At 44.9% G+C, this 20,748-nt stretch overlaps 1 protein-coding gene across 1 annotated transcript in view; it reads left to right on the top strand.

Moving 5' to 3' along the window:
- TEX55 (testis expressed 55) overlaps window positions 1-20,748 on the top strand; it is a 58,071-nt gene that overhangs the window by 8,022 nt on the left and 29,301 nt on the right. Inside the window, exons 2-3 of the mRNA XM_056559905.1 lie at window positions 610-659; window positions 11,148-11,990. Coding sequence (XP_056415880.1) covers window positions 612-659; window positions 11,148-11,990 — 891 coding nt within the window. The 5' untranslated portion in view covers window positions 610-611. The remainder of the gene's footprint in view (window positions 1-609; window positions 660-11,147; window positions 11,991-20,748) is intronic.

Here is a 20,748-nt window from a genome sequence, read left to right as displayed (position 1 = left end):
CGTGACTATTCTGAGGCCGGGCCCGAAGAGCTTAGAAGAGGCCTCCCCGGTGAAGATAGCAGCCCGGAACCACTATCCCACCGGACCACCTCCTCTCCGGACAGCCCTGCAGCACCGGACCAGCGGACCGAGCGGAGGTGAGTACTGTACAGAACTAAAGGGGGGGTGAGAGGGGGCTGGATGATGTCGAAGGCCGCAGTGGTCTTCAACCTGCGGACCTCCAGAGGTTTCAAAACTACAACTCCCAGCAAGCCTGGACAGCCGATGGCTGCCCGGGCTTGCTGGGAGTTGTAGTTTTGAAACCTCTGGAGGTCCGCAGGTTGAAGACCACTGCGGGTGGAGAGTTCACTCGAGTATAAGCCGAGGGGGGTGTTTTCAGCACGAAAAATCGTGCTGAAAAACTCGGCTTATACTCGAGTATATACGGTATTCTATCATTATAGTCTATTCATTTCTTCTGTATATCTTAAATATTCTTACTGTATATTATTGTACATTATATTTTATATTTGCTCTTTCTACTCTCTTTACTCCTTATAAGGAACTATAATTTTTTTCTTTCACCTTCATAACAATTTCTTATTTCTGTTTGCTTTTTTTCCTTGATAGATATGGATGTGCCGGAGGGGCCCCTTCCCGATTCCTTTTCTCCAGAAAAAGTAAGTTTTCTTTTCTTTTTCTTAAATTTCTGTTATTACCTGTATGTTATATTTGTTATTGTAGTATAAATATCATAGACAAAAGAAAAGCCCCAGCACTGTACAGCTCCGCTGTCATACATCCCTGGGGATCAGATCAGACCCTATACCAGTGTTTCCCCAGCAGTGTGCCTCCAGCTGTTGCAAAACTACAACTCCCAGCATGCCTGGACAACCAAAGGCAGTGGTTACCATGTTATCAGGATTGTTAAGCAGAAAATGTGCCTTGTTAAAAGAGCAGGGGAAGTATTGTTGCATATCTAACCAATTTAATTATTATTATTATTATTTTTTTTTTGGGTAGATTAACCCTTCAGTGTGGTAACAATTAGATTTTTGGGCTCTATGGTCGACATTTATTTCTCATGCTCTCGATTTTAGGGGGCAGGAGCAGAGCTGGGCTGTTTGACAGTAGATCTGTTAAGCAGTAGTACATGCATAGTTATTTCCTCTTTTACTTATCTGGACAATCAAAAGCAAATACTCCTCTCTGCAATGCCAGGACATTTGGCTGGAGAAAGTGAACTGGACAGAACAGGCTGGGGGGAATTATTTACACGGTACAGTCTAGATGGCATTTGGTGGAGAAAGGGAAGAAACAAGAGAAGGATCACATCAAGGAAAGGGTTACACTAAGCACTGAGCTTTTACTGTTGCTGCTGCTGCCAAACAAAAGGGAGGGGGAGATTACCAAACAGCATTGTGGACCTTTAGCAGTGGGTACACTGGTATTTACAAAAAGTTATAGCTTCCCCAAGCTCTATGGGTAATGATACATGAACGAGAAGCTTTAATGTACCTTTCAGGCACATTGTGAATCAACTTTTTCAGGCAGATAGGCTTAGCTTGTGGTGCACAGTCTAAGCTTTCCCAAGCCCTCCCTCTCTCTCCTGCACAGAGCACATGCTAAGCCAAACCCCCCTTCCCCATTTCCTGTAATGTGTCCCGATCTATCTGTTATTAGAGACAGAATTACCCTGACAACAGTCAGGGGACAGCAGATTGCAGAGAAGGGAGACACCGAGTGGCCAAGAACTGTTTTTCTTTTTGGTTAAACAGCTTATGCTCAAATATGTTATGAATAACATAGACTATGACTTAGAGGGAAGTTAAAACAACAAAACAACAGTGACCATTTAATATCTTTCTGGGAAAACCAGTTGACAACTGAAACACCCCCATAACTCCTTAAAGGGGTACTCTGGTGGAAAACTTTTTTTTTCTTTCTTTTTTTTCATGAACTGGTGCCAGAAAGTTAAACAGATTTGTAAATGACTTCTATTAAAAAATCTTTACCCTTCCTGTACTTTTTAGCAGCTGTATGCTACAGTGGAAATTCTGTTCTTTTTGAATTTCTTTTTTGTCTTGTCCACAGTGCTCTCTGCTGACACCTGATGCCCGTATCAGGAACTGTCCAGAGCAGAAGAAAATCCCCATAGCAAACCTATGCTGCTCTGGACAGTTCCTGATACGGGCACCAGGTGTCAGCAGAGAGCACTGTGGACAAGACAAAAAATGTATTAAAAAAGAACAGAATTTCCTCGGATGCTAAAAAGTACAGGAAGGATAAAGATTTTTTTAATAGAAATAATTTACAAATCTGTTTAACTTTCTGTCACCAGTTGACTTATAAAGACCTAAAATAAAATGTTTTCCACTGGAGTACCCCTTTAAGGGGTCTTGTCATTCAGGAGTGTGGGAAAGCTGGGAATGACACCAAGCTTTTGCAATTATATCAAGATTTCTTACTTATTTTAATGGAGCAAATATTCCGGAAATGCTCATGTTTTTAGCGCAGTTTCACCACTTGTTCCTTGGCATAGCTGGTGACGTATAAAACGATACAAGATTTTATTTTTTAGCAGCACAAAGCTGCGGCGTCCATCCCGGAGTTCACGGAGTTAACCTAAAACTGCAGCCCCAGCACTTGGAGACCTGCCTCGCAGATAATAGAAAATAGCCGGAGCGAATCATAAATCCGTATGGCAGAAGTCAAATAGATTTAGGATTACAAGCGGGCGTCCGCTAAGTTATGAATCTGAGTGTACACACAAGAATTAACCCCTCCACCTCCGAGCTAAGCAATCCTGATATAGGCACATACATTGCTCCTTAGGGCCTATTCACACTACCTATTTTCTGAGCAGAACTTCGCAGCCTTCTATTTTTTACAATGGGATTCTACTGCACTATTCCCACTATGGAATTTCCGCAGCGGACGTTTGGCTGCGGAAATTCCAAACCCCATAATCCGCCGAAAGAATTAACATCTTCAATTGTTTTGACGGCATGCGCTTATAAATGCATTACTGTCTATGGAGAGGACGCATTTCAGAGCGGTCCTAGCGCCCGATTGTTCAGCCGGCGCCCGATACCGATGGAGGAGATCGCGTAGTGTGAATGAGCCCTTGTACACAAGGACATGAATCACAGTAGTAAATCACTCAGCAGCATAAGCAGTTTATTTTTACGATGAGTTAAAAATGACTAATAAAAAAGTACAGCGGAATAAAAAATGGTGGATATTAATAATAGAATTCTTTACGGCACAGGCTATCCTTCAAAGCAGTTTTTTCTCAGCAATTGTGTCTCCTGCTGTTGCAAAACTACAACTCCCAGCATGCCCGGACAGTTAAAGGGAAAATTTCTGCTTGTTGTCAGTGAATAGGAACAGTCGTGTACTGTGGTATACAACCTGTGGCCTTCCAGCTGTAGCAAAACTACAACTCCCAGCATGCTGGTTGTCCGAGCATGCTGGGAGTTGTAGTTTAGCGACAGCTGGCGGACTGCAGTTTGGACACCCTTGACCTAGTACTTCCTGCAGGTGTGGATTACATAAACATTCCTGCACACAGCACAACATACAGCACGGGTCTCCCTACACTATCCATCATACCACATGCTACACTGGCATTACTGCACACACCAAAACATACATCAGGGGTCTCCCTTCGCTGTCCATCATACCACATGCTACACGAACACTCTTGCACAAAGCACGAGTCTCCCTACACTATTAATCATAGACTTGCTACACTAACATTCCTGCACACAGCACAACATACAGCATCGGTCTCCCTACACTATCGATCATTCCACATGCTACACTAACATTGTTGCACATAGCACGAGTCTCTCTACACTATACATCATACCACATGCTACACTAACATTTCTGCACACAGCACAAAATACAGCATTGGTCTCCCTACACTATCGATCATTCCACATGCTACACTAACATTGTTGCACACAGCACGAGTCTCTCTACACTATACATCATACCACATGCTACACTAACATTGTTGCACACAGCACAACATACAACACTGGTCTCCTTACACTAACATGTGATAAAGAACAGGTTGAAGACCACTGGACTTGACAATTTTAAGAAGCCTTAAGTTATAAGTAGAGATGAGCGAACTTACAGTAAATTCGATTCGTCACAAACTTCTCGGCTCGGCAGTTGATGACTTTTCCTGCATAAATTAGTTCAGCTTTCAGGTGCTCCCGTGGGCTGGAAAAGGTGGATACAGTCCTAGGAGACTCTTTCCTAGGAATGTACCTACCTTTTCCAGCCCACGGGAGCACTTGAAGGCTGAACTAATTTACGCAGGATAAGTCATCAACTGCCGAGCCGAGAAGTTCTTGACGAATTGAATTTACTGTAAGTTCGCTCATCTCTAGTTATAAGAAGCATTAGGTCTGAGTATTTCCGTACGCTGACAGCAACACGGAATTTTTAAAAAAACATTGAGAAATTGGAACTCAAAGTCTATTCAGCAGTTAGACTAGTACAATAATGACACTTTATTTACTTTTAAAACCAGAAAAACCTTTATGAAGATATCGATGTCCTCATAATGCTGAGCAAGAACCCGCAGTTTAACCTAGTAGATCAGGACTTGACAAATTCGCTTTGAATGTGTGAGCCAGCAAAAAAAAAAAAAAAAAAAGTTAGGAACCAGGATTTTTTTTTTAAAACAACCAGTGTGATTTTTTTTCAAAGTTTTTTTTCCATTAACTATAGTATTTATCAGTATCGACTTTTTTGATCAGGCTTTATAAAATTTTTTTAAAGATTTTTTAAGATTTTTTTTTTTTGTGTTTACACAGTTGTGCGGAATCTGGAATGTGATAAATTTATCATTTGAAAAAAATATGTTTATTTATTTTTGTTTTTTATTTTTTAACCTCTTATGGATGCAGGGCGTACCTGTAAGCCCTGCGCCCGCTTCCCTGTTATGATGCAGGGTCACGAGCTGCCCCCGCGTCATAGCGGGGTGGTCCCGGCAGCAATCAACGGCCTAGACCCGTGTCTAATGCTGGACATCACCAATCGCGGTGATGCCCGGCATTAACCCCTTTCTTCTATCAAAGTTGATCACAGCGTCTAAAATGAAAAAATCTGCTTAGAGGACGTCGGGAGGGCCCTTACCTGCCTCCTCGCCATCCCATCTCTTCTGCGATGCTCCAGCCTGGCTCAGTTGGTTGCAGAAATCGAGCGCAGATAACACTGATCTATCCTATGGCAGAGCATTGAACAGTGTATGTAAACATAATAAAAATAAACATATGTGGTATCGCCGCGTGTGTAAATGTCTGAACTATAAAAATATAACGTTAAACGCGGTGAATGGCGTATACGTAAAAGAGAAACTTCAAAATTGCGTATTTTTGGTCATTTTGTATACCCTACAAAAATGTATAAAAAGCAATCAAAAAGTTCCATGAAAACAAAAACTACAGGCCACGGCGCAAAAAATTAGCTCTCATACCCTGTATGCGGAAAAATAAAAAAGTTATAGCGGTCAGAAGATGACAATTTTAAAGATACTAATTTTGGTGCATGTAGTTATTGTCCTAAAATAAAATCAAATCTACATAAATTGGGTATCGGAGTAACCATATGGACCTACAGAATAAAGATAAGGTGTCATTTTTACCAAATAGAGCACTGCGTATGAAACGGAAGCTGCTAAAATTTACAGAATGGCGTTTTTTAAAATTTATTTTGTCCCAAAAAAAATTATTTTTGGTTTTGCCATAGATTTTGTGGTGAAAGGACTGATGTCATTACAAAGTAAAATTGGTAGTGCATAAAACAAGTCCTCATATAGGTCTGTAGGTGGAAAAATGAAAGCCTTGTGATTTTTAGAAGGTGAGGAGGAAAAAACGAAAGTGCAAAAACTGATTAAAAAAAAACCTCGTCCTTAAAGGGTTAAATTAGAAAATGGGGGTGATTTGAATTTTTATTTGGGGGATTTTATTTTTTAAAACGTTTTTTTACACTCTTTGGGGGAGGGTGACAGGAGGTGCAGCAAAAGGAAAGATGACAACAGTGACTGAAGGAGCAGCAGGAGGGAGGGTGACAGCAGTGACAGAGGTGCAGCAGGAGGGAGGGTGACAGCAGTGACAGAGGTGCAGCAGGAGGGAGGGTGACAGCAGTGACAGGAGGTGCAGCAGGAGGGAGGGTGACAGCAGTGACCAGAGGTGCAGCAGGAGGGAGGGTGACAGCAGTGACAGGAGGTGCAGCAGGAGGGAGGGTGATTGCAGTGACAGGAGGTGCAGCAGGAGGCAGGGTGCAAGTAACGGCAGGAGGGGCAGCAGGAAGGGGGGTGCAAGTAGTGACAGGAGGGGCAGCAGGAAGGGGGGTGCAAGTAGTGACAGGAGGGGCAGCAGGAGGGAGGGTGCAAGTAGTGACAGGAGGGGCAGCAGGAGGTAGGGTGACAACAGTGACTGGAGGTGCAATAGGAGGGAGGGTGACAGCAGTGACAGGAGGTGCAGCATGAGGGAGGATGCAAGTAGTGACAGGAGGGGCAGAAGGAGGGAGGGTGACAGGATGTGCAGCAGGGGGCCTTGGGGATGTCTGGCAGCACTGCAGGTGGCAGCAGAGTTTACTACATGTGCCACCTGGGTAGGAGCAGTCTGCAGGGGTCACTACAAACTTCCACACACTTCCTTTTGACCCTTGCTACAAAAGCAGGAAGAGGTGGGGGGAGTTGATATCTTTTGGCCCCGATTTTGCCTTTTGGGTGTTAATTCATTGGGCAGTGTTATACTCGTTGGTTCAGTTTCTATAAAGTATTGTATAAATCTGACAAGAACTTGTCCTTGCCGCAGGTCCCCTTTAAATCCTCGTTCTATGTTATATTTGCAGTGGATGAAACTCATAATGATTTTACACTTGTCTTGTTGTGACTGTGGCAACCCATGGATGGTGCCCGCTCCTTCTATGCTGATAGTGCTCGCTTCTTCTATGCTGATAGTGCTCGCTTCTTCTATGCTGATGGTGCCCGCTTCTTCTATGCTGATGGTGCCCGCTTCTTCTATGCTGATGGTGCCCGCTTCTTCTATGCTGATGGTGCCCGCTTCTTCTATGCTGATGGTGCCCGCTCCTTCTATGCTGATGGTGCTCGCTTCTTCTATGCTGATGGTGCTCGCTTCTTCTATGCTGATAGTGCTCGCTTCTTCTATGCTGATAGTGCTCGCTTCTTCTATGCTGATAGTGCTCGCTTCTTCTATGCTGATGGTGCCCGCTTCTTCTATGCTGATGGTGCCCGCTTCTTCTATGCTGATGGTGCCCGCTTCTTCTATGCTGATGGTGCTCGCTTCTTCTATGCTGATGGTGCTCGCTTCTTCTATGCTGATGGTGCCCGCTTCTTCTATGCTGATAGTGCTCGCTTCTTCTATGCTGATGGTGCCCGCTTCTTCTATGCTGATGGTGCTCGCTTCTTCTATGCTGATGGTGCTCGCTTCTTCTATGCTGATGGTGCCCGCTTCTTCTATGCTGATGGTGCCCGCTTCTTCTATGCTGATGGTGCCCGCTTCTTCTATGCTGATGGTGCCCACTTCTTCTATGCTGATGGTGCCTACTTCTTCTATGCTGATGGTGCCCGCTTCTTCTATGCTGATAGTGCTCGCTTCTTCTATGCTGATGGTGCTCGCTTCTTCTATGCTGATAGTGCTCGCTTCTTCTATGCTGATGGTGCCCACTTCTTCTATGATGATGGTGTAATAGATGTATTCCATGTAAAAAAAATGTTCATTTAGGAGCCCCCCTTCCCCATCTGCTCTTCCCCCTCTGCTCACTCATCTTGCCCCCACCATCGTGCAAGGGAAACAGCGAGGACAAACCTACTTCCACATTTGCTCCTTCCGGTATCTTGCCCCACCATCGTCTGAAGACTTTGAACAAAGAAAGCCTGCGAATGACTCAGGAATGGCATGCCTTTCCCCCTAGCAGGGGGTGGGAACTTATGCTAATTACAGAGGTTATATAAACAAGGGGCCTGCTTAATAAAGATCAGAAGTACTCTACCACTGACCAAGTGTGTGTCTGTGTGAATTACTCCAGTACATGCACAAAGAAACAAAGGCCTTTTTCTATTTGGACGGGAGTAGGATACTTACCTGGCTATCTGATTAAATCTATATCAATGGTGCTCGCTTCTTCTATGATGATGGTGTTCGCTTCTTCTATGATGATGGTGCCCGCTTCTTCTATGATGATGGTGCCCGCTTCTTCTATGATGATGGTGCTCGCTTCTTCTATGATGATGATGCCTGCTTTTTCTTTGCTAATGGGGCCCGCTTCTTCTATGATGATGGTGCTCGCTTCTTCTATGATGATGGTGCCCGCTTCTTCTATGATGATGGTGCCCGCTTCTTCTATGATGATGGTGCCTGCTTCTTCTATGATGATGGTGCTCGCTTCTTCTATGATGATGATGCCTGCTTTTTCTTTGCTAATGGGGCCCGCTTCTTCTATGATGATGGTGCCCGCTTCTTCTATGATGATGGTGCTCGCTTCTTCTATGATGATGGTGCCCGCTTTTTCTTTGCTAATGGTGCCCGCTTCTTCTATGCTGATGGTGCCCGCTTCTTCTATGATGATGGTGCCCGCTTCTTCTATGATGATGGTGCCCGCTTCTTCTAGGATGATGGTGCCCGCTTCTTCTATGATGATGGTGCCCACTTCTTCTATGATGATGGTGCCCGCTTCTTCTAGGATGATGGTGCCCGCTTCTTCTAGGATGATGGTGCCCGCTTCTTCTAGGATGATGGTGCCCGCTTCTTCTAGGATGATGGTGCCCGCTTCTTCTAGGATGATGGTGCCCGCTTCTTCTAGGATGATGGTGCCCGCTTCTTCTATGATGTTGGTGTTCGCTTCTTCTATGATGATGGTGTTCGCTTCTTCTATGATGATGGTGCCCGCTTCTTCTATGATGATGTGCCTGCTTCTTCTGTGATGATGTGCCCGCTTCTTCTGTGATGATGGTGCCCTCTTCTTCTAGGATGATGGTGCTCGCTTCTTCTAGGATGATGGTGCCCACTTTTTCTTTGCTAATGCTGCCCGCTTCTTCTATGATGATGGTGCTCGCTTCTATGATGATGCCCACTTCTTCTAGCGTGCAGTCTGTATGCCTTCTACACCCGCATAAGACGAGGAGCCCTGCCGCCTTGGTTATAGAGACGTTTGGCAGTGATGAGCAGTATCAGCCTTTTGTCTCCCCTGGATTAAAATAGCTTCAACAAGGGCGATTTTGCTGCATTTTCTTAAAATAGACACAAGCTATTTAAAAATGCGCAGCATAGCAGCAGATCCCGGGCCGTCCCCGGCTGATCATTGTCAAGTTGTTAAAGTAACTGTTGTGCGAGCATTGACGGAGCCTGGAAACGGGACAAGTTCTTCTCCAGCTTCACTTCACTAAGGGGAAAGAGGAGTTTTGTATTAACTGCAAGGAAAAGACTGGGTCAGGACCGTATCGCAACGAGCCCCCTGTTTATTCATCTCTTGGCACCACAACCATAGTGCATATTGTCTCCATCTGGCCTGACACTTAAGAATAAACAAGAGTATCATCCCATAGAGGCAAACTGTGTGTCTCCTGTGGGGCCCTAGAGGCCTGGTTGTTCCCATCCCTTTTATATCTGAACCCGAACATCCCTTTAGAAGCAAAGAGGGGAAAAGGGTGGAAAGGGAAACAAATAGCTGGCACTTCTGTTCTGGGGGGGCATAACCCAGCACCCATCAGGGACCAATCTTGCTCCTTGCTTCTTCATATGCTTACGGCCATAATCTATGGCTAGTCTAATAGGGCTCTTTCATGGTTAAAGGGGTACGCCACTGGCCAGCGTTCGGAGGTGAATATTCCCTGGGACCTGATGAAGAGAGGAATCCCCTCTGGAAACGCGTTGTCCTGTGAGCAAAAAAACTGTATAACTGATATTGTCCATGTATTCCTTGTACATTGGAAAATAAAAAGTTATTACAGCACATCTGCGAAACTTGTCTTTGTCACCCCGGTGAAGCGCTAAAGAATAAGTAGGATTTTGGGGTTTCATCCCTTGCCAGGGACACCCCCAACCTGCCTCCAGCCTTTTAATCGCTGAGTCACCTGTGCCAAGAGCTCTGCCCGCACTTCTTCTCATTCAGGGGCTCCTATACCACTTCCTGCAGCACTGCCGAAGGGGAGCAATAGCAGAGGGTGTGTCCTGCTTGCTCCTGAATGCTCTTTAGAGTCATCCCTTGTTTATTATTTTTGTTGCACCTCCACTACTATCCCAGCCCGGCTTATACGCTTTGCCCCTGTGGCACCACCGCTGGCAATTTACTATTCTGGGGACCAGGACCTGGAGATCTTCATGCAACAAAACCCACATCTCATCACAAGGTGAATGGGTGAAAATCAAGGGATCCCTTGATTCTCTGGTAATCATGGTGACCTGGCGCCTGGGATTTGTGGAGCCTTGGCTAAGAGACAGTTGGGATTTAGAGAGGGCAACGATGGCTAATCAGACCTGTTACTAGTTTCTGAGTGCACTTAGGCTTCAGTGTTGTCTACTATAGCTAGCAAGTGTCAGGTGAGGTTACTATTGTTCATATCCAGGACCTTACTTTATTAAAGGTTAATATTATTCAGTCTTTATAGTGTGAGGGTAAAATGGGTAACAATGTTCTGCCTTTTCGTAGTATCGAGTCTTTTAAACTCAATTTCTTAGGAAAATTGGGTTGTTGCCCCCGCTTAAAGGGATACTCCACTGGCCAGCGTTTGGAAGTAAATGTTCCGAAAGCTGTTTTCATGCTGTGGGGGTCTGGCACGCCCCCTCATGATGTCATGGCCACGCCCCCTCAATGTAAGTCTATGGGAGGGGTGTGGCTGCCGCCACGCCCCTCCCATAGACTTGCATTGAGGGGGCATGGTTGTGACTGCACAAGGGGCATGGCCAATCCCCTGCAGCGCGAAAGCAGCGTTCGGAATATTTACCTCCGAACGCTGGCCAGTCTATTAAATCTTTCTTGGTCCATTACTGGCACATAAACCCTAACAGAAACCCTTCCACAGATATGATATTATATGTAGATAAGTTTCAATTGTATATAGTAGTAAGTACATAAAGTTGGGTTAGTCCTTCTGTCTGATTTCTTTCTGTTCACGGTAGGAAGTTATAAATACCGAAAGGACAGAAAATGGCACAACTCCAAGTTCACCATCTGAAACTTTAACACCATCACATCCTCAGGAGGCTCAACACGAGCTGGGAGCGGAGACAACCCAACAGGAGAACCTTGTAGTTGCTTCGGAGGAACATGGTGACCTGTCTTCCAGGACAGATGGAGAAAAATCATCGAATCGAGAGGAAAGAAGATCACCACCACTGTCCGAAAATACATCCATTGATAAAGCTCAGGTGGAAGACACTGAAAGTCTAGGAGCCTTGCAAGATGGCAATGATATATCTAATCATGAAAATAGGGAGACTGTACTTTTGGAAAACTCCTTAGAAGGATCTCTTCATCTGGAAAAAGAACCTGCGGTTGAATCGGGACCAGTGCATGAGCCGAACCTCGAAGCCACTGATTCGGTTGATAAATTCTCTGACCCCACGATTGGGACCAACGATGGTCAAACCAACTTTGCTTTGGACTCCAACTCAATACAATCAACTGATACGTCCGAAGAAGGTGCAGTCGTAAATTCTGCTGAAGAACATGGTGAAAATGATGCAAGTAATATTACAGAAGCTATGGGCAGGGACGATGCAGATGACCATACTGAATCTGTGCAGAAGGAAACGGCACAAGCCAAAGAAAGTACTGAGGAAGATGAAAGAACACGTTCTCCTGAAGATGTCAAGAAAGAGGAAACCACCGGAGGAGAAACCATACAGTCCGCTAAACATGAGGCGGTTTATACACAAGAAAGCATCAACGATGATGTCACCAAACCAGTCACCGACCAGGAGACTATCACTGAAAGACCATTGCAGCCCCCTGCACAGGGGGTAAGTAGAAACCTTTAAGAATATTAGTAATGTTAGGTCAGTGGTGTTCAACCTGTGGCTCTCTGGGTCCCAAAACTACAACTCTCAGCATGTTGGGAGTTGTAGTATAGTAACAGCTGGAGACCCGTGGGATAAGGAACTAAAGTGCGGGATATAATATTCAATACGTTAAGACTGACCACAGGGGTCTCTAAGCCCACACAGTCAACCCAGTGGTTTCTTAATGTGTTACTGTCATTAGTAACTTAAAAAAGATGCCCAAGTCAGTGTAGTAATGTGCCCTAAGACCTGAATGCATAATAATGTGCATGTTTTTATATGTAAAATGAGCTCCTTTCCTCCCTCCTCCCTCTCCTATTATGAGGTCTGCACAAACATTTTTACATTTGCAAAGCTTTGTGCCTAAAGTGCATTTATATAACTCTAATGCAGCCATGTGGGACCTATATGGTGCAAGTATACAAGAAACTAGGGGTGTGAATCGCCAAGAATTTGGCGATTCGATTCGAATCGCGATACCAGTGTGGCGATTCGATATATCGCGATATATCGCGATACCGTCTAGGTGACGATACATCGCGATATATCGGCCACCTGGGAGCATTCATAGATCCCAATAGACGCCGCTGTCAGCTTTGACAGCGGCGATCTAGTACTCCGGTGCTGCAAAATAAAATAAAACACACTTTATCTTACCTTCCAACGAGCCCCCGGAGCTCCGGTACAGTCCGGTACAGGTGTTCGGTCCCCGGGCTGTATTCTTCTTACTTCCTGTTAGTTCGGCACGTCACATGGAGCTTCAGCCTATCACCAGCAGAGGCGGGACATCGCTGCGGCTGGTGATAGGCTGAAGCTCCATGTGACGTGCCGGACTAACAGGAAGTAAGAAGAATACAGCCCGGGGACCCAACACCTGTACCGGAGCTCCGCGGGCTCGTTGGCAGGTAAGAAAAGTGCGTTTTATTAAAAATTCCACATCCCTAAAAGAATCGATTCAAAAATATTTTGAATCGATTCTGTATCGGCAAATGAAAAATCGCGATTATCGCGAGAATCGATTTTTTTCTTACATCCCTACAAGAAACACCTGCATTTTGTACCAAAAATTAAAAAAAATTTACATTTGCACAGCTTTGTGCCCAATGTGCATGCTTTTTATAACACTAAAGCAGCCAGGTGGAATCTATATGGTGCAAATTCACAAGAAATAAGTTCATAAAATGACCAAAGGGAAAACATTTTGCATATAAATAATTATTGAGCACCTTGTATTGCTTGTTAGTGTGCATGGAAAGGCTCCTCTTCTGAAAAGACTGCAACACTGGTGAAAGCTGACAGATACACAGCACTGAGGCACAGCAGGGAGCAGAGCAAGGAGAAAGCCACGCCCCTCCTCCCCCCTGCCCTCAGCAAATGGGTCCAAATACCTAGTTGTTGTACCAAAAAAACTTGGGTTACCAGGATTCATTTGCAAAATTAAAGAGACAGAAACCCCTAGTATGCATTTTTTTTAACCAATTTTTTTTTTCAAATTTTTAGCAATCACATTTTTTATTGAAGTATATTAGAAAAATGTTTAGTTTTTAAGGAAGTATTAAATGGTAAAAAGTTATTTCTAATGACAGTAATGCTTTAGAGAGAACACTTGTGTTTTTCTAGACTGGATACAATTGTATCACTTCTCAGCTGAGGGCAGGACTAGCTATGTACAATGTATCAGTCTGGGGTCCAGGATGTTTAGCTCACAGAGCATTGTCTAGACTGGATATCATTGTATCACTTCTCAGCTGAGAGCAGGACGAGCTATGTACAATGTATCAGTCTGGAGTCCTGGATGTTTAGCTCACAGAGCATTGTCTAGACTGGATATCATTGTATCACTTCTCAGCTGAGAGCAGGACGAGCTATGTACAATGTATCAGTCTGGAGTCCTGGATGTTTAGCTCACAGAGCATTGTCTAGACTGGATATCATTGTATCACTTCTCAGCTGAGAGCAGGAAGAGCTATGTACAATGTATCAGTCTGGGGTCCGGGATGTTTAGCTCACAGAGCATTGTCTAGACTGGATATCATTGTATCACTTCTCAACTGAGAACAGGACTAGCTATGTACAATGTATCAGTCTGGGGTCCAGGATGTTTACAACAATGACTATAACAATCAGTGTACACAATAATGACTATAACAATCAGCATACACAACAAAACAATAACACAACAATGACTATATCAATCAGTGTACACAACAATGACTATAACAATGACTAACAATCAGTGTACACAACATTGACTATAACAATCAGTGTACACAACAATGACTATAACAATCAGTGTACACAACAATAACTATAACAATCAGTGTACACAACAATAACTAACAATCAGTGTACACAACAATGACTATAACAATCAGTGTACACAACAATGACTATAACAATCAGTGTACATAACAATGACTATAACATTCACTGTACACAACAATGACTATAACAATCAGTGTACACAACAATGACTAGCAATCAGTGTATACAACAATGACTATAACAATCAGTGTACACAACAATGACTATGATATTCACTGTACACAACAATGACTATAACAATCAGTGTACACAACAATAACTATAACATTCACTGTACACAACAATAACTATAACATTCACTGTACACAACAATAACTATAACAATCAGTGTACACAACAATGACTATAACAATCAGTGTACACAACAATGACTATAACAATCAGTGTACACAACAATGACTATAACAATCAGTGTACACAACAATGACTATAACAATCAGTGTACACAACAATGACTATAACAATCAGTGTACACAACAATGACTATAACAATCAGTGTACACAACAATAACTATAACAATCCGTGTACACAACAATGACTATAACAATCAGTGTACACAACAATGACTATAACAATCAGTGTACACAACTATGACTATAACAATCAGTGTATACAACAATGACTATAACAATCAGTGTATACAACAATGACTATAACAATCAGTGTACACAACAATGACTATAATAATCAGTGTATACAACAATGACTATAACAATCAGTGTACACAACAATAACTATAACAATCCGTGTACACAACAATGACTCTTTATAAGTGTGCACCACCGTAAGCATTAATAATGACAATTCTGTATTCACAAGTTCTTTCTGACCACCTCACCAGCTGTAGGATTAGTGGTGTGTGGTGGAGCACAGGGGCCCTTCTCCCGTGGCCCCTGGTTAAGCTCTCACCAAGTACCTGACTTATCATTTGAACTAGATATAATTAATGTGGCCAGCAGGGGGCATTGTTGCACTGTAATGCGCCTTCTGCTGTTATATGGGGTGAAGGAGAGAGAAGTATTCTACACATTGGAAGGAGAACAATAGTGTACACTGTATGAGGGGTGTATGAGGGGCACACTGTGTATGAGGGGCACACTGTGTATGAGGGGTGTATGAGGGGCACACTGTATGTGAGGTGTATGAGGGGCGCACTGTGTATGAGGGGCACACTGTGTATGAGGGGTGTATGAGGGGCACACTGTGTATGAGGGGTGTATGAGGGGCACACTGTGTATGAGGGGTGTATGAGGGGCACACTGTGTATGAGGGGCACACTGTATGTGAGGTGTATGAGGGGCACACTGTATGAGGGGTGTATGAGGGGCACACTGTATGAGGGGCACACTGTATGTGAGGTGTATGAGGGGCGCACTGTGTATGAGGGGCACACTGTGTATGAGGGGCACACTGTATGTGAGGTGTATGAGGGGCGCACTGTGTATGAGGTGCACACTGTGTATGAGGGGCACACTGTATGTGAGGTGTATGAGGGGCGCACTGTGTATGAGGGGCACACTGTGTATTAGGGGCACACTGTGTATGAGGGGCACACTGTATGTGAGGTGTATGAGGGGCGCACTGTGTATGAGGGGCACACTGTGTATGAGGGGTGTATGAGGGGCACACTGTGTATGAGGGGCACACTGTATGTGAGGGGCACACTGTATGTGAGGTGAATGAGGGGCACACTGTATGTGAGGTGTATGAGGGGCACACTGTGTATGAGGGGCACACTGTATGTGAGGTGTATGAGGGGCGCACTGTGTATGAGGGGCACACTGTATGTGAGGTGTATGAGGGGCGCACTGTATGTGAGGTGTATGAGGGGCACACTGTATGAGGGGCACACTGTATGTGAGGTGTATGAGGGGCGCACTGTGTATGAGGGGCACACTGTATGTGAGGTGTATGAGGGGCGCACTGTATGAGAGGTGTATGAGGGGCACACTGTGTATGAGGTGTATGAGGGGCGCACTGTATGTGAGGTGTATGAGGGGCGCACTGTATGTGAGGTGTATGAGGGGCGCACTGTATGTGAGGTGTATGAGGGGCACACTGTGTATGAGGGGCACACTGTATGTGAGGTGTATGAGGGGCACACTGTGTATGAGGGGCGCACTGTATGTGAGGTGTATGAGGGGCACACTGTGTATGAGGTGTATGAGGGGCACACTGTGTATGAGGTGTATGAGGGGCACACTGTGTATGAGGTGTATGAGGGGCACACTGTGTATGAGGGGCACACTGTATGTGAGGTGTATGAGGGGCACACTGTGTATGAGGGGCGCACTGTATGTGAGGTGTATGAGGGGCACACTGTATGAGGGGCGCACTGTGTATGAGGGGCACACTGTATGTGAGGTGTATGAGGGGCGCACTGTGTATGAGGGGCACACTGTGTATGAGGGGTGTATGAGGGGCACACTGTGTATGAGGGGTGTATGAGGGGCACACTGTGTATGAGGGGTGTATGAGGGGCACACTGTATGTGAGGTGTATGAGGGGCGCACTGTGTATGAGGGGCACACTGTGTATGAGGGGTGTATGAGGGGCACACTGTTTATGAGGGGTGTATAAGGGGCACGTGGTTATATGGGAAATATGACGATAAATGAGGGGCGCATGGGTGAATTTGGGGAGGCACATATCGCTGCATTCTATATAGGAGAATAATGAACTCTATGAAGGGTGTGTGTTTCATTTGGGGAGCATCTGGGGCTGCACAATATAGGAGATATGTTGTACTCTATGTGGGAGACATATGGCCACATTTTGGGGAGGGCACCTCCTTTTAGAATGGAGGGATGGGGAGAGAGGGATATCAATGTGTCTTGTTTTGGGGGTTATTTGTATTTAGTATTAGGGTCTGGTCTGCGTTCTGTATTTGTTTAGGGGGTCTGGTCTGGGTTCTGTATTTAGGGGGTATGGTCTGGGATCTGTATTAGTTTAGGGGTCTGCTCTGGGATCTGTATTATTTTAGGGGGCTGGTCTGGGATCTGTTAGTTTAGGGGGTCTGGTCTGAGGTCTGTATAAGTTTAGGGGGTCATTAGTTTAGGAGTCTGGTCTGGGATCTGTATTAGTTTAGGGGTCTGGTCTGGGATCTGTATTAGTTTAGGGGTCTGGTCTGGGATCTGTATTAGTTTAGGAGTCTGGTCTGAGGTCTGTATTAGTTTAGGGAGTCTGGTCTGAGGTCTGTATTAGTTTAGGGGTCTGGTCTGGGATCTGTATTAGTTTAGGGGTCTGGGGTCTGTATTAGTTTAGGGGTCTGGTCTGAGGTCTGTATTAGTTTAGGGGGTTTGGTCTGGGATCTGTATTAGTTTAGGGGTCTGGTCTGAGGTCTGTTTTAGTTTAGAGGTCTGGTCTGGGATCTGTATTAGTTTAGGGGGTCTGGTCTGGCGTCGGTATTAGTTTAGAGGTCTGGTCTTGGATCTATATTAGTTTAGGGGTCTGGTCTGGGATCTGTATTAGTTTAGGGGGTCTGGTCTGGCGTCGGTATTAGTTTAGAGGTCTGGTCTTGGATCTATATTAGTTTAGGGGTCTGGTCTGGGGTCTGTATTAGTTTAGGGATCTGGTCTGGGATCTTTATTAGTTTAGGGGTCTGGTCTGGGATCTGTATTAGTTTAGGGGTCTGGTCTGGGATCTCTGTTAGTTTAGGGGTCTGGTCTGAGGTCTGTATTATTTTAGAGGTCTGGTCTGGAATCTATTAGTTTAGGGGTCTGGTCTGGGGTCTGTATTAGTTTAGGGGTCTGGTCTGGGGTCTGTATTAGTTTAGGGGTCTGGTCTGAGGTCTGTATTAGTTTAGGGGTCTGCTCTGGGATCTGTATTAGTTTAGGGGGTCTGGTCTGGGATCTGTATTAGTTTAGGGGGTCTGGTCTGGGATCTGTATTAGTTTAACGGTCTGGTCTGAGATCTGTATTAGTTTAGGGGTCTGGTCTGGGATCTGTATTAGTTTAGGGGTCTGATCTGAGGTCGGTATTACCTTAGGGGTCTGGTCTGAGATCTGTATTAGTTTAGGGGTTTGGTCTGGGATCTGTATTAGTTTAGGGGTCTGGTCTGGGATCCGTATTAGTTTAGGGGTCTGGTCTGGAATCTGTATTAGTTTAGGGGTCTGGTCTGAGATCTGTATTAGTTTAGGGGTCTGGTCTGGGATCTGTATTAGTTTAGGGGTCTGGGGTCTGTATTAGTTTAGGGAGTCTGGTCTGGGATCTGTATTAGTTTAGGGGTCTGGTCTGGGATCTGTATTAGTTTTGGGGTCTGGTCTGGGATCTGTATTAGTTTAGGGGTCTGGTCTGGGATCTGTATTAGTTTAGGGGTCTGGTCTGGGATCTGTATTAGTTTAGGGGTCTGGTCTGGGATCTGTATTAATTTAGGGGTCTGATCTGGGGGCTGTATTAGTTTAGTGGTCTGGTCTGGGATCTGTATTAGTTTAGGGGTCTGGTCTGGGATTTGTATTAGTTTAGGGGGTCTGGTCTGAGATCTGTATTAGTTTAGGGGTCTGGTCTGGGATCTGTATTAGTTTAGGAGTCTGGCCCTGGGATCTGTATTAGTTTAGGGGCCTGGTCTGGAGGCTGTATTACTTTAGGGGTCTGGTCTGGGATCTGTATTAGTTTAGGAGTCTGGCCCTGGGATCTGTATTAGTTTAGGGGCCTGGTCTGAGGTCTGTATTAGTTTAGGGGGTCTGGTCTGGGATCTGTATTAGTTTAGGAGTCTGGTCTGAGATCTGTATTAGTTTAGGGGGTCTGGTCTGGGATCTGTATTAGTTTAGGGGTCTGGTCTGAGATCTGTATTAGTTTAGGGGGTCTGGTCTGGGATCTGTATTAGTTTAGGAGTCTGGCCCTGAGATCTGTATTAGTTTAGGGGTCTGGTTTGGGTTCTGTATTAGTTTAGGGGTCTGGGATCTGTATTAGTTTAGGGGCCTGGTCTGGGGGCTGTATTAGTTTAGGGGTCTGGTCTGGGATCTGTATTAGTTTAGGGGCCTGGTCTGGGGGCTGTATTAGTTTAGAGGTCTGGTCTTGGATCTGTATTAGTTTAGGGGACTGTTCTGGGGGCTGTATTAGTTTAGGGGACTGTTCTGGGGGCTGTATTAGTTTAGGGGTCTGGTCTGGGGGCTGTATTAGTTTAGGGGACTGTTCTGGGGGCTGTATTAGTTTAGGGGTCTGGTCTGGGATCTGTATTAGTTCAGGGGCCTGGTCTGGGGGCTGTATTAGTTTAGGGGGTCTGGTCTGGGTACGGTGAAAAGAATATACACATTTTAATACGAAGGAATAATCCGGAATAATTCACCAAGGAATCACAATAGAATAGTACAAGGAAACATACTTATAAATCCAATTTGAGCCTATTAGTAAAGTTACAGGAGGGTGCAGGGAAGCGACGTGGTAATCACATCAGAGGGTGTAAGTATAATCGTATTCCTCCTCATCCTCTAGACTCCGTGTGACCCTGACAATGATGCGGCATACGAATTAAAGCAGGAGGATGAGGATAATCTCTTTAGTGGGACCCGGAGGCGTTCAGACGCTGCTCCACCTGCGCAGATGCGGTTACAGTGACAGAAGCTCCGCACTGCAACTTTGCAAATGTTTTACTTATCTCAAACCCATCTCGAGTAACTCCCAAACCTCGTACTCCTGTCACATTCAAAGCTGCAACGGCACTCGGCCGATTTCATATTCAACTGCAAGACCGCACATCTTCCTGCTGGATCAGTATCTGTATAGGGAAGGTAGTCTTTATACTAGAAACTTTGCAGAAAAGGCAACACCTTAAAGGGGTACTCCGGTGGAAAAAATGTTTATTTTCATATCAACTGTCTCCAGAAAGTTAAACAGATTTGTAAATTACTTCTATATAAAAATCTTAATCCTCCCAGTACTTATCAGCTGCTGTATTCACCACAGGAAGTTGTGTAGTTCTTTCCAGTCTGACCACTGTGCTCTCTGCTGACACCTCTGTCCATGTCAGGAACTGTCCCGAGCAGGAGCAAATAAATCCCCATAGCAAACCTTTCCTGCTCTGGACAGTTCCTGACATGGACAGAGGTGTCAGCAGAGAGCACTGTGAACAAGACTGGAAAGAAATTCAAAAAAGAAAAAAACTTCCTATACAGCAGCTGATAAGTAGTGGAAGGGTTAAGATTTTTATATAGAAGTAATTTACAAATCTGTATAACTTTCTGACACCACCTGATTTGGAAAAATATCATTTTCCACCAGAGTACCCCTTTATGATCACCATAAACAGCAGAACAGAAGTGTTTGACCGTCCCATGCACACAGGGGCAGATGTTGGCAAGGGAAGAAAGGTTGTTGTTAATCCTAAAACAGTGTTTCCCAACCAGGGTGCCTCCAGCTGTTGCAAAACTACAACTCCCAGCATGCCCAGACAGAG

Source organism: Hyla sarda, chromosome 2, assembly GCF_029499605.1.
Source record: "Hyla sarda isolate aHylSar1 chromosome 2, aHylSar1.hap1, whole genome shotgun sequence".
NCBI lineage: Eukaryota > Metazoa > Chordata > Amphibia > Anura > Hylidae > Hyla > Hyla sarda.
This window is presented reverse-complemented; position numbering and strand designations above follow the sequence as displayed.